Source organism: Canis lupus, chromosome 13 (genome assembly GCF_011100685.1).
Source record: "Canis lupus familiaris isolate Mischka breed German Shepherd chromosome 13, alternate assembly UU_Cfam_GSD_1.0, whole genome shotgun sequence".
In the NCBI taxonomy this organism is placed as follows: domain Eukaryota; kingdom Metazoa; phylum Chordata; class Mammalia; order Carnivora; family Canidae; genus Canis; species Canis lupus.
The window spans coordinates 60229650-60244310 of NC_049234.1; the positions used below are offsets into that span (position 1 = coordinate 60229650).

The 14661-nt window shown below is 36.2% G+C and overlaps 1 protein-coding gene and 1 pseudogene across 2 annotated transcripts in view; both read right to left on the reverse strand.

Moving 5' to 3' along the window:
* The window catches only part of LOC119874467 (UDP-glucuronosyltransferase 2A1), an 84772-nt gene extending 75130 nt beyond the window's left edge, over nucleotides 1-9642 (reverse strand). The window contains exons 1-2 of one of the 2 annotated variants that reach the window (XM_038556238.1): nucleotides 9621-9642; nucleotides 6209-6299 (exon numbers count right to left, since the gene is read on the reverse strand). In XM_038556238.1, coding sequence (XP_038412166.1) covers nucleotides 6209-6299; nucleotides 9621-9623 — 94 coding nt within the window. In that variant the 5' untranslated portion in view covers nucleotides 9624-9642. Of the gene's footprint in view, nucleotides 1-6208; nucleotides 6839-9620 lie in introns of those variants that run through there. The other variant, XM_038556236.1, reaches the window with a different exon arrangement.
* LOC100684724 lies at nucleotides 1748-4581 on the reverse strand (annotated as a pseudogene).
* Nucleotides 9643-14661: the final 5019 nt, after the last annotated feature.

Genomic DNA, 14661 nt, shown 5'->3' on the forward strand with positions numbered 1-14661 from the left:
GTTAATTTTCCCCATTCTCACTGGTGAGAGGTGGGATCTCATTGTGGTTTTGATTTGTATTTCTCTGATGGCCAGTGATGCAGAGCATTTTCTCATGTGCTTATCTGCCATGTCTATGTCTTCCTCTGTGAAATTTCTGTTCATGTCTTTTGCCCCTTTCATGATTGGATTGTTTATTTCTTTGGTGTTGAGTTTAAGAAGTTCTTTATAGATCTTGGAAACTAGCCCTTTATCTGATACGTCATTTGCAAATATCTTCTCCCATTCTGTAGGTTGTCTTTGAGTTTTGTTGACTGTATCCTTTGCTGTGCAGAAGCTTCTTATCTTGAACATCTCATTTTCAAAGGTGAATTATTAATACTAGAGATCCAAGACAGCCTGGGTGGCTCAGCGGTTTAGTGCCGCCTTCAGCCTAGGGTGTGATCCTGGAGTCCTGGGATTGAATCCCACGTCAGGATCCCTGCATGGGGCCTGCTTCTCCCTCTGCCTATATCTGTGCCTCTCTCTCTCTTTCTCTCTGTCTGTCATGAATAAATAAATAAAATTTTTTAAAAAAACAGTAGGGATCCAAAAAGAAGTAGGTGAAAAGACTTTATTATATATAAAAGTATACATTATATATATGTGTGTGTGTGTGTGTGTGTAAGTTCCTCAATGTAGTGAGAGGAATACCAATTTGTTTAAAATAACTTCCTATCTTCTATGAACTAGGGAGAGGGTCTGCTACTTCCCATGATATTCAAAATTGGTAATCATTTTGATTCAAATGAAAATTATTACAATGAAACCTGTAAGTAGAGATTATGTCCATCTTAGGCCACAATAACACAGGGGTAAAGAAAAAGTTGTACACATTATGAAAACACTATTTTTTGTTTTCATCTACTTTGCAAGAACTTTAGTTGCCCTTAAATTCTTCCAGGATTTTTCTGGGAATTGTCAGGGAGTGTCTCTGATCTAGTCGCAGGCTTCTGTGTTAGTTTCTGATTTTCTTTTTTTCATTCCAGCTCATGGAGCCTTATCTCCTCTGATGCCAGGTCCACATTGGAATCATCTACAGTGGCCATCTAAAGGCCATGACTCCTGTATATTCAGTTTGTGGATGGTTGTGAAACCAAGAAGTTGGTTGTATTTGACCTTCTGGTGTGAAACTCTGAATGACAGAGATAAAGGCATATCCAAATGACAATTCCTATGCAGCACAGAGAATTAGCTCACCTCTCATACTTTGGCCCAAACTGCCTAAGAACCAAAGTTTGGGCTTGGATTCTCTTTTGCTCCTGAGTAAGCATATTTAAATCTTTAATGCCACTACAGGCATAACTATGTAACCTGCAGATAAGTCTAAATGCAGTATCAGTATAACCATATATTAGAGGTTCATTATAGTAGAAAGATTTGGGGGTGGGGGTAATTAGTGTCATCTTTTCTTAAAACCTCTACCAATAAAAACCAGGAAACAAAGCTTCCAACTCATGAGTTAAAAGCCAACCACTGGGGCACCCCAGTGGCTCAATGGGTTAGTGCTGCCTTCAGCCCAGGGCATGATCCTGGAGACCTGGGATCGAATCCCACGTCGGGCTCTCTGCATGGAGCCTGCTTCTCCCTCTGCCGGTGTCTCTGCCTCTCTCTCCCTCTAGAGGTGTCTCTCATTAATGAATGAATAAAATCTTAAAAAAAAAAAAAAAAAAGCCAACCACTTTGTGATCCTTATCAACATAAATTTGAAAATATATTTATTCCAAGGTTTAACAAAAACAACAATTGTCTTATATTCTAGAATCAACAAACTATATCCATAGTACCCATACTCACTTTTCCAGTTTATATTTGCAAAAAGTTTTACCGTTTATGTAAATATATTCAACAACCCTTTAATGAATGCTTAGGTTGTGACTTTACTGTGCTAGGAACTGGGGAAAAAAAACAGAGGTAGGTAAGATATACTGTCATTTACAGACAATTAAAACAAATTACTTATGCATCAATGCATAATTCAGAGTGGTAAGAAATACAAGAGATTAAAATACAAGAAATACAAGAAATACAAGAGATGTGCTCTGTGTTTCAACAGGAAATGATAACATAATAAACACACTATATATACATGTATATAGAAACTTTCATGACTTAAGACTATGACTTTCCTTTTATTTCCTTCTATCTATTGAGAAATGTGTATATGTATAGTATGTGACATAAAAAAGATGGGCTTGTTAAATCAATGAGGGAAGGGTGATCTGATCAATGCAGTGGTATTGAGAGAATTATTTAGATAGTTCATTGTTCTGAAAAATTTCATGCTTTAGAAATGTGACTAAAAGTTCTATACAGGGAAAAAAACAGTAGAGGATGTGGGGACCATTTTTTAAATAGTTGTACCTGGAATAATTGGGAAAATAATGCAATTATGGAAACCAGATATTAAGATCTCTAAACAGACCTCAATCAAAGAATCTCTGTTCCTCACCTAAGTTCGGAGAAAAGACATAAAAGGTAAAGATAGAAGCTAAAATAACTTTATCATTGATTGAAACCAGGTCAGTGAATTCAATTTTATGTTTGTCAGACAAATGGGCTTGTTAATACTGGACTTGAAATTAGCAGACTTAGTTGCAGGTAATTCTGAACTGGGGTCTATAGGTCCATTGTGAGGAAAGGCAGGTAGTCTATACCTGGAGGACCAGAGCAGAATATCTTAGTGGCCAGAATAGCTGTCAAAAGGTAGAAGAGAACAGCGGAACAGAACCTGCCCAGTTATTTTCCCCAAATTTACTAATTAGATATATGACTTAACTTCAGCTTTAGCATTAGTAAAGTAGAAGAGGTTTTGAGTAAACTATCAGAATTCCTTCCACAGAAAGAAAATGTAAAGAAAAGGAAACACTTCATACTAATATTCTTTCAATATTTGTTCTCTTTTTAACTTTGGCTTAACCATTAAACTATGATCTACTGGGGATAAGGTCATTCCTCTCAGAAGAGATTAGCAGTTTAATCAGGACTATCCTGTGCCTCCTCTGCAAAACCACTTCTCTAATACCAGTCTATCCTTTGAGAGCTGGTGGATAGTTAGATTTTACCTTTAGATATCTATGAAATTATCCAAACAGCACATGAATTAAGTCAACTGAAAGGCCATTCTATAATTTATTCCATATTCTATTTCTCAGCCAAATGAATCAGCCCTACTGATTATCTTCAAGTTATCAAATATTTCTACAATGAAATTAAATGATATAATTAGGATAAAATGCCAAAAAGAGAATCCTAAAAAATCTTAACAGCATAAAGGTATCCCAAATTTGACTATGTTTTCACTTCTCTTATCAAATTCCTAAGGCAAGTTAAAGGCTAAACATTAAATCCCATTGCAACTCCAAGTCCAAAGAAACTAAATACCAAAATAAAATGTTCTTGCCTTTCTGATAGAAATCCATAATCCAAAGCATAAATTTCTCTCAATTTGTAATTCCCATGAGTCACAGCCAGATGAGTTCTTAGTAATTTTATAGATCCTGGGAATCTTTCAGCAGTTGTAACCTAAATTTTGTCATTAGAATGGACTTAGTTTCATCAGGGTCTCAGAAAATCTAAGGACAGTTTCTGCTGTGCTTTGCATGTTGAAGTTCAAAGAGTTAGTAACACAAAATCCATGACCCCAAGATCAAGAGTCACATGCTCTTCCCTGAGCCAGCCAGGCACCCCTAAAGAGAAATTTACTCACATGATTTTGGGGGCTGGCTAGCCCAAAGTCCATAGGTTGGCAGACTAAAAATCAGACAAGAGCTGATTTTGCAGTCCTGAGTCTGAAATGTAGGTGGCAGGTTGAACACTAGGGCAAAGGTTTTGTTTTGTTTTGTTTTTTTAAGGCATTTATCTTTAATTTCTGTTTGTTTTTAAGAAATAAATGGCAAAATATATACACTGTAGAGCCTGAATCCCCCATCACAGGGTATGAATAATGGTCCAGTTGCGAAGCTCCTGAATATACTCTTTGGCATGGGTGACTGCCGTCTTCCGTGCCTCAGGTGGAGGTGGAGGGCCTTCCACCAACTTCACAAAGTAATGGCAATAAACCTTCTCCATGATCCCAAAGTGTCCTCTGCCATGGTATTGGGTGCGTTTCAGGTACTGGACTCGTCCTGAAGTCGATTCAGCTATATATAAATTGGATCTGAATTCCACATTGTGGTCTCTCACTGCCATATCTTGTACTTCTAAGAGAATCTCTTTAATTATTTGGGCCCCCTTTTTGTCACTGAATTCCAACTGAGCCAAAGCCTGGTCAATGGATATTCCTCATAACAGTTTTGCCAAATACCACATCTTGTCTTTGCTGTATTTTATTTGCCTTCGACAATGGTAGATTTCTGCTGGCCTCCAAGGTTCTCCAGGCAACTGTGGAGGATAAATAATTTTATTCTTCTTTTCCCATTTTCGATTAATGTCCAGAGACCCACTCATGTGGATATATGACTGGGGTAAAACATTGTGAGATGAAAGAAGCCCTAAGGCCAGCTTCCCCCTCAGATTCTGCATCCATAATGCACCCAAACGTTCCAGTATGGCCACCACCATCTTTCTCCTGTTTTTTTTTTTTTTAATGATTTTATTTAATTATTCATGAGAGACCTAGAGAGAAAGAGAGAGAGAGGCAGAGACATAGGCAGAGGGAGAAGTAGGCTCCATGCAGGGAGCCTGATATGGGGCTTGATCCCAGGACCCCAGAATCAGGACCCAAAGGCAGACGCTCAAACATTGAGCCACCCAGGTGTCCCTCGGGCAAAGTTTCTATGTACAGTCTTGAGCAAAATTCTTTTTTAGGGGATCACCTGGGTGGCTCAGTCAATTAAGCATCTAACTCTTGATTTTGGCTCAGGTCTTGATCTCAATGTAATGAGATCAAACCCTGTGTCATACTGAGCATGGAGCCTGCTTAATATTCTCTCCTTCCCTCTCTCTCTGTTCCTCTTATTCTCCTCTCTCCCTGTCAAAAAAAAAAATCTTTTTTGGGGAAATTTAGTTTTTTGTTCTTTAGTTTGTAAACTGATTAGAAACATTAATCACATCACAAAATATCTTCACTGCATCATTTACACTAGTGTTTGGCCAAACTGGGCAACATAGCCTAGCCAAGTTGATATAAAATTAAAGATCACACCATGTTCTGTGAACTTAAATTAAGCTATGAATAAACTCCCAGAAAGATGTTGGTTTTCACACAAGATTAGAGAGAAGTGAGTACATGGGGAATCTATCTAAGCTTCCCCTTGTTAAATAAATCTATAGTCAACTTAAGATCATATCATGGGAGGAGAATAGCCTTGAGTTTGTGTTAGTCACCAGATGGGTCCAAATTTAGTTTCTCTACAGTTCCTTTGTGGCCCTGAGTACAGAATAAAATTTGGATTAGTGGTTCTACTGTTGTTTAGATCCTGCTAGAACCTGATTTCTAAAATAACAAGAAACTCAACTGCTTTGCACTTTGGAAGTAGCCAATATTGTCCTGTGAATGACTAAAAAGCCTAACAGAATCTTTTCTCTGTATGACTTGTCTCAGCTATTCCAGTTGAGGAAAAGCAGGGCCTGCTACAGAGCCTCCAGGACATACTTTATTAAGGCCCTATCTTTGGTGTTCTTGTGTATCTGGCCCTATAACTGAGTCTTTGACTCTACTAAGACAAAGTTAGAAAGTTCTGCTGGCATCTGCAAACTCTGTCTCTCAGACCTGCATGTGTTCTCATTTAGCTACCTTTGGCTTGGGCCTTCTGGCTCTTATCAAGGCCATTTTCATGGCTATACCACCTTTGCCCAAGACTTGTTTGAAAAGAACCACTCAAAGTTAAATCATACATAAGCTACAGTTATTGCTAAGGCCACTCTACCATATGATTGCTACAAAGCTTATTACCAAGGCTGCAAGGGTCAAAATTGCTCTCCCTCCCCCCCCTTTTTTTCTACCATGCAACAAAACTTACATTTTGAACAGTTATTGAAACAACTAGTGATTTAGTTATTACTGAAACTGGTAATTTCTAAGCTTAAATTGGGGCAAATGGCTAGAGTGCAGAGCAATGCCATCATTGGGCACTAAGAATTCAAGACTGAAGAATTAACAACTACCTCTCAGACAGAGAATCAGGTGGAGAGTTGACTCTTAAAGGATGTTTTCATCAGAAAGCTTAGCCATCTTCCAGCTGCTTACCTGCAATGATGAGCCTCTGCTGGTCAGGGGGGATGCTCTCTTTATCCTGGATCTTGGCCTTCACATTTTTGATGGTGTCACTGGACTCCACCTGCAGGGGTCATGCCAGGCAGATTCTTTATGAAGATCTGCATACCACCCCTCAGGCACAGAGCCAGATGGAGAGTTGATAATAAATCACAAAAGTCAAAAATTTCTCCCTTTATATCAGAGATTTAGGAATACAAACAAATGCCCTTTTCATTCCAAAAGCCTCCTCATGTGTGTTTTATCTAAAATTTTGTTATTTCATTTTTCAATGTTCTCAGTCCAAGCATAACTGGGTCCTTTACAGACCAACTAAGACTACTATTCTTGGCCCAACTTCTGTACAATATTAAGATATAAAACAAATTATTAAAGATGAATATAAAATATCGCCTTTAGTATTGACAGAGGCCAAACTGGAAAATATAACTTTGGGTCTTAGCCAGAGAGAATTACTAAACCACAGAATTAGAATTTATCTCTTAAAAGAGGGCAGGCTCACTTGCAGGAGAAGAGAGCAGTAATGAGCAAATATGCCAGCCATTCTCTCAAATTTACTTGTTAGACACTTCACCTTTCCAGGAACAGAGTGTGTAAAGGAGAAAATAGCAACTCCAAATTAAAATAACCAAGCTCCTTTCACGTTTAGGAAATCTCGGAAGTATCCTATCACTGGGCAATACTCATCAGTTCACTCACCTATCGTAGCAGCTAATTTTTTATCATTTTGGGATTTTGGCCAGCCCTAACATGGCACAGGCCAGCCTGAGAGGGTATTTCCTGGTGCTTAGCTGGAAAGTATAAGAGGTACTATTGTTCTGGGAATCACACATTTGGGAGGAGTTCGGCAGTTCAAATATTTCTTGGTTCCTAGTATTACTAAATCCTTGGAAGGATACTTTTTGAACCCATATAATATAATTCTATTTGCACGGTTAAAAAATAGATTTTATGAAGAAAAGTATCTGAAGAAAAAGGTATGGCTAATAAATTCTATTGGAATAAAATAGAGGGTCAAATAGGTCTTCCAGGACTATCTAGCAAAAGAGTTCACATAGACCTGAGGCATAAAGTGTAAGAACTATATGAAATTCCTCAAACTGTTGGTTTTTGTTGTTATTCTTGTGAGCCCATTGTACTAATTATCAATTAAAAGTGACACAGACATCTTGGGTCCAAGATATCAATTTGAGAAATTGCAAATAATAGTAACAAAAATAACAAAGTGGGAGAATGTTGGATACAGTCTGCAGCCAGTCATTAGAGACAGATGGCAGGGTATATAACAGATGGTGACAATTTAAAAAATCTATTATTAGATTTCTCTGAAGAAGAATTATTTGCTTTGAAGATGATATTTCTTACATCTTCAGACTTTCTTCTAACTCAAAGCTCTGAGACAAATTACAAACTACTGTTAAAAAAGAAAGACATAGAAGGTGAGAAGAGTGCCATAAATTCACCGTGGGTGAGGTGGGTATAGGTCTGTTTAGTATATATGTTGTTTTTCTCTTCTGTATGCAGTCTCTAAATTTTCCTTGAAATATAAGTCATATTTTCACTGTGCAAGTGTTAGCTAAGAAAGTTACTTCAGGCCCCAAGTACTTTCAATATATTCTCTATCAGGTTAATCAAGGAAATGATTATTTCCACATATCTTTGGCAAATAAAAACAAAGTTATAAATTGTTATGTGCGTGATCATGTGAATCTGTGTTTACATGTCTTAGCTATTTTCTTTCATAGTATTTCAAAGCTGAAAATTTATTCATCTGAACTTCTATAGACTTTTCTTTTTTTTCTTTTTTTTGGGGGGGGTAATAACATTATCCTTCTTTTATTTTTTTTATATTTATTTATTTATTTATTTATTTATTTATTTTTATTTTTATTTATTTATTTTTTTTTTTTACTTTTCTATAGACCATAGCCATGGGTGGCCTACATTCTGTCTGAATGAAATTATTTTATAAATAACAAAACAGATAAGCCTATGAATTGGTAGATAGACTTATAACTCTTTTGTAGTATGTCTTAAACCTTTGCATATCATATCTGGTAGTTTAATCCTTAGGTTGAACTCAAGAAAAATGCACCAAAGATATGTATACCAAATACATGAACAAGAATGTTCATAGCAGTAGTATGCATAAAAAACAAACTGGAAACCCTTTCTATGCCCATCAAAAGCAAATAAATATTAGTATATTTTCACAATAAAAATATATATAATGAAAATGAAAGAAAGTCCTGATAGTACAAGCAGTGTGATAAATCACTCATTTATAATGTTGAAAGAAAAAAGTCAAAAAATCAAAGAATTCACCTGCACAATTCCAATAACTTAAATTTCAAAAAGAAGCAAAACTAACCTATAATGCTGGAAATCTGGATTTTGGTTTTCATTATGGAGAATATTAACTGAAAAGGAGTACAATGGAGGGGAAGGCTCTGGTATGCTACGATTGTTCTTGGCATATCTATCTGAATACATACGATTTGTACAACTCTTCTGAGTGAATGTTATACTTCACAAAATGTAAAACTGTTGACAATTGAAAATTCACATATTGCCATGGAACCTCTGTAACACTGAACGTTATGCCTTCACCGGTAGACTGCATTGACTTTTACCATATATCTATTGACTTTGTTATGTATTCCTGCCTTTTTCTGGTTTACTTTCCTTGTGTTCTTCTTCTGGCTTTGTTGCAGAAGCCCAGTGTGCTTCAAGCATAAGACCTCAAAACATGTCAATAAGAACAATTCAGGCAAAAAAAAAAAATGCAAGAGTAGTTTTCACACATATCAATCTATTTAGAAATTTAGCTTTTATCCAATGGAAGGAATAATACACAGGAAATAAGCAAAAATGTTAATGAAATGGAATTTGCACCAATTGTTTAAGCTAAAGAATAGGTCACACATTGAGCAAACTGTGTTGGAAAAGTTACTAATTTCTATTATTTTGAAATATAGTGCACATTTGGCTAACGGCCCAAGGTAGAGCTGTGTAATTCATTAAACTTCTTCCTTTCAAATTATATTAAATGATCAGTTTTAAATTTTATCTAGTTAATTTTTTGCATTTCCAAATATGAATCCAGTCAGTACAAAAGAGTGCCTTGACAGTTGTATCTATTTATTATCTATCTATCTATCTATCTATCTATCTATCTATCTATCTATCATCTATTTATCTATCTATTATTATCATCATCTATCTATCATCTATCTATCTATCATCTACCTATCATCATCATCGTCATCATCTATCATCTGATGTACCTTTCTAGCATCTATGCATCTGGTAGTTACTTGGAAAACAAGACTAGCTCATCTGCATTATTTGGAAATAGCAGTCGGTAATATAAGTATTGAATTACCATTGGTGTTGGGACACCTGGGTGGCTCAGCAGTTGAGTGTCTGCCTTGGGCTCAGGGTGTGATCCTGGGCTCAGGGTGTGATCTCGGGTCCGGGATTGAGTCCCATATGGGGCTCCTTGCGGGGAGCCTGCTTCTCCTCTGCCCTTGTCTCTGCCTCTCTCTCTCTATCTCTCATGAATAAATAAATAAAATCTTAAAAAAAAAAGAAATTTAAATTATCTTTGCTGTTTATATAAAATGCATAATCTGGGGACACTGTCCAAACTACTTTACAATCTATAGGAAGAGCCACAAGAATTTTACTTTCTGTACAAATACTTTCATTATGCTCAAGAATTTTGGTACTCCTATTAATAGGACTGGAGGAAGAGGAGATATGAAGGATACAATTTGAAAGAAAATATTTTGTCCTTTCTCTTCCTTTTCCTCCCCCATTCAAATTTGCATGAGAAGTTTCTCAATAAGATTTATTACAGCTTGTTCTCTTCCTCCCTGATTAGGAGAGAACAGGACAGAGTACAGTCAGTCCTCATCTTATGAATAGGCTGCATTATAAAAAACTATCTTGTTAGTCATGTATTTGGACTCTATGCATTGTACCAGAACCATTCCTTTCAATTAGTGAGCTTTTAAATCAACAATCAAAAGGTACATTAATTTAGATGAACTTGAACTATGCTGTCTTTTTAAAAATGATTAAAAAATATCAATTATACCATAGCTTATAAGAGAAAGGCATTCACAGATCTAACCTTTCACAGGCTTACAGGCAATGTCTGTGCAACATTAGGTCTCTGAAAATGGATAGAGCTTGGAACGTTTACACTGTCCACTGGGGCATCTTTACTTGAATATGTTTATGATAGTATTTTGAGAGTTAATTAATATCTAATATCTGAAGGAGATAATTTATATATAATTCTCTATATTGTCAGAATTGTTAAGAATGACATTTTGGAGTAAAACAAACTTAGATTGAATCCTAATTTAAAGTTTAGTTTTCTCATTTTATCTTCTTCCAGTTTTATTAAGCAATAATTGACATAAATCCCTGTGTAAGTTTAAAGTATATAGCATGTTGGTTTGATTACATAAAATGTAAAACTGAACAGTGGGTCCAGCTAAGATCTGTATTCTCATATAGATACATTAGGGAAAAAAAAGGAAAGAGAAGAAAGTGGGGAAAAAGAAGAAAGGGAAAAGATTTGCCTTTGATGAGACTTCTTAGGATACTTTTGATGATGGCCATGCTAACAGACATGAAGTGATATATCATTCTTGTTTTAATTTCTACTTCCTTAATGACTAGTGATGTGGAGTATATTTTCATGTACCTATTGGTCTTTTGTATATCTTTTAGGAGAAATGTCTATTCAGGTTCTTTCCCTATTTGTTATTTGGATTATTTGTTTGTTGTTGTTCTGCTGTTGAGTGGTATGATTTTTTAAATTTCTTTATAAGTTTAGGATATTAATCTTTTATCAGATATATGATTTGCACATATTTTTTCACATTCTGTAGGTTGTTCACTTTATTGGTGATTTATTTTGTTGTGCAAAAGCTTTTCAGTTTGGTGTATTTCTACTTATTTATTTTTATTTTGTTGCTTATGCTTTAAGTGTCATCACCAAAAGATCATTACCAAGACCCATGTCAAGGAGCTTTGTTTCTATGTTTTCTCCTAAGCGTTTCATGATTTTAGATATTACATTTAATATTTAATTCATTTCAAGTTAATTTTGTTAGTGGTATAAAATATGGGTCTAGTTTCATTCTCTTACATGTGACTAACTATCCCAGCACCACTTATTGAAAAGACTGTCTTTTCTCCATTGAATATACTTGGCTCCTTTGTCAAATATTAGTTGAGACATATGCTCGGTTTTAGTTTTGGACTTCAATTCTGTCCATTGGTCTATTTGTTTGTTTGTATGTCAGTATCATCCTGTTGTGATAACTTTAGCTTTATAGCATAGAGTGAAATCAAGAAGAGTGATATCTCCTGCTTTGTTCTTTGTCAGGGTTGCTTTGGCTGTTTGGGATCTTTTTTGTCATTCTGTATAAATCTTGTGTTTTTTTCTACTTCTGTAAAATTTACCATTGGAATCTTAATAGGGATTTTAAATATATAGATAGCTTTTGGTAGTAATGACATTTTAACAATATTAATTCTTCAAATCCAGGAACATGATAAACCTTTCCATTTATTTGTGTCTTGATTTTTTTCATCAATGTATTATAATTTTCAACATAGAGATCTTTTATCCTTCTTAGAAATTGAGACAAAGTATTATTGTGATTACTGGGAAGAAAATTCTTTCAACATCAGGTGGACTTCAGTTCTTTGCTTTCAAGAAATAACAAGGAAGGAAGACCTAATAGTGTTGTCATTCAATAGATTGTTCACGTATCTGATTCTTTTAATGAGTTTTGATATTTGATTTTTGTCATATAAATCAGAACCAATGGGGATATATATGTATACACACACACTACATACATACATACATGTACATATGTGTGTTATACACATATGTGTGTATATACATACATGCAGATGCATATATACGTACATATCAAGAGATTTATTGCAAAGAGTTGGCTTTATGATTGTAGGGCCTAGTTAAGCAAGTCTGAAATCTGTAAGGCAGACCTTCAGACTGTAAACTCTAAGACAGAGCTAATACTGCATTCTTTAAATGGAATTTCTGAATTTCTTCTTCCTCAGGGATATCTCAGTTCTACTCTTAAAGCCCCCCCCCTTTTTTTTAAAGTGCCACATGCTATAAATGGTCACGTTTTAATCCAGAAGAACAGTTTGAAATAAAATTCTATTGATTCAAATGGCTTTGAAACAAAAGTGACTTGTAAAGATATCCCACAGCCCAAGCTAGAAATAGTGTTCTCCCTATAGTTTCCAGAGAAAATGTTTGGCTGTATTGGTTATGGAAGCAGCACAAACTCTGCATGACCCGGTTACATTTTTATGCTAATTGTCCCCCTTCAGAGTAAGTGAGGCCTGAAGGCACAGTGCTTCTCACTGCAGCCAACAATGAATTACGTAGCCAAAATTCATCTGATCACTATTGTGTGTGTCACTGTGTAGCAGCCCTCTGCAAATCAGGTTAATGATTTTGAGAAACCCCACCCTTTGCCAGAACCTCAGATGCAAGTGTCAGTATTGATGAGGGGACTTTGTGGAGCTTTTGCCGCCTTTCCTCAGGGCGAAAATTCTGAACGTGGCCTCCAACATTTTGCAAGGGAGTCTGTGAACAGTCCAGGGGTGAGATGGGGCACACAAGTTCCCTGAGAAGGCATCCACCCTCTGAGCTGAGGGGTCAGTAGGAGGTGTTATGTATTGTGTATTGAAATAGATTGTGAATTTGCAAAAGAGAGGTTTGCAAATAAACTTTCTTAGTTGAGTACAAGTGACTCTAAATGTCATCATTCAGAACATGGAGCCAAGTATCTACAAAGCTTGCACCAAGCATTGTGGAAGTACTAAAAGGTAAAAGTCAATCCTTATCTTCAATGAACATAGCTTAATTTGTTGATTGGTAGGTAGCTCCAAAGAAATAGGGGTGCTTTAAGATAATTACACTTCAGTTAGTGACTGTCAGGTTAACTATCCAGGGGACAAATACAAGAAGACCTAGATGGAAGGAGAAGGTTCTTTGTGAGAGGATGGTAAGAGAACTCTTCATTGAAGTGAAATTCGAATTGGGCTTTTAATCTAGGGAAGTGGTAATAAAGCATTCTGGGTATTTGTGGGAATGAGGTTGGAAGGAAAAAAGACCTGCTGTGAGCACAAGCAACCGCACAGGAAGCACAATAACATTCAGGCACTGATGAAGACAGTTTGATTAGGAAAGCAGGAGGAAGGATAGCGATAGCGTTTTGGAACATAAACCAATTACATTATTTTACAGATAAGAAACTAAAATCTTATTTGCTTGGTTCTCTTCTTCTTCTTCTTCTTTTTTTTTTTTTAAGATTTTATTTATTTATTTGAGAGAGAGAGAGAACAAGCAGGGGGAACAGCAGAGGCAGAGGGAGAGGGAGCAGATTCCCCACTGAGCAGGAAGCCTGACACAAGGCTCCATTCCCAGGACCCAGAGATCATGACCTGACAGGAAGGCAGATGCTTAACCCACTGAGCCACCCAGGCATCCCCTATTTGCTTAGTTTTCTAAAGTTCAAGTATTTCACTAAAGGAAGGGCCTTGATTAAAATGTTTTTCCCTTGGAAGTTTTTGTTGCTCTTTTTTTTTTATCCATAATGGCAGGTTTATGATAGGCATGGTCTCTGACCAAGTGCTAGTACTTGCTTCAAATGCCATGATGTGCAATGATTTTTCAAGACACATATTGGCTTCTTGGGGAAACAGTCTTTGAATTAATTAGTGAAGGGCCATGAATATGGGAGCAATCTCATCATTTCCAGGTATTTGCTATCAAGATTCCTTTTTTTTTTTTTTTTTTGCTATCAAGATTCTTATAGTATTGTTTTGGTAGGAGAAAAATAGAATGTGATTATTCTACATTCTTTTGTTTGAATGTTATATGGGTGATTGTTGAATAAGAAAAATAATGATAAAAGCATTATTTTAGGAACATTAATTTGGCAGCAGTTGTTTTAATGATTTTAAAGGCTATCAGGTCCTTCTGAAACTGGAATTCTAGTAGGAGTGCTACCATATAGTGCAAAGCATGAGTTAGTGAGAGAGAGAGAGAGAGAGATAACAGGATGTTGACATTTGGATCAGAAACAACAATCCATAAGAAAGTAGAGGAAAATATAAATTCTCTTTGTTCCTCCCCTCTATTTCCAGTGCCTGAAAAAATACCTGGGGCATAGTTGAGCTTACTCAAATTTTTTGAATGAAGTCCAGTTAAAGGGGCACCTGGGTGGCTCAGTGGTTGTCTTCCTTTGGTTCAGGTCATAACCAGGGGTCCTGGGATTGAGTCCCGCATCGGACTCCCTGTGGACAGCCTACTTCTTCCTCTAACTATGTCTCTGCCTGTCCTTGTGTGACTCTCA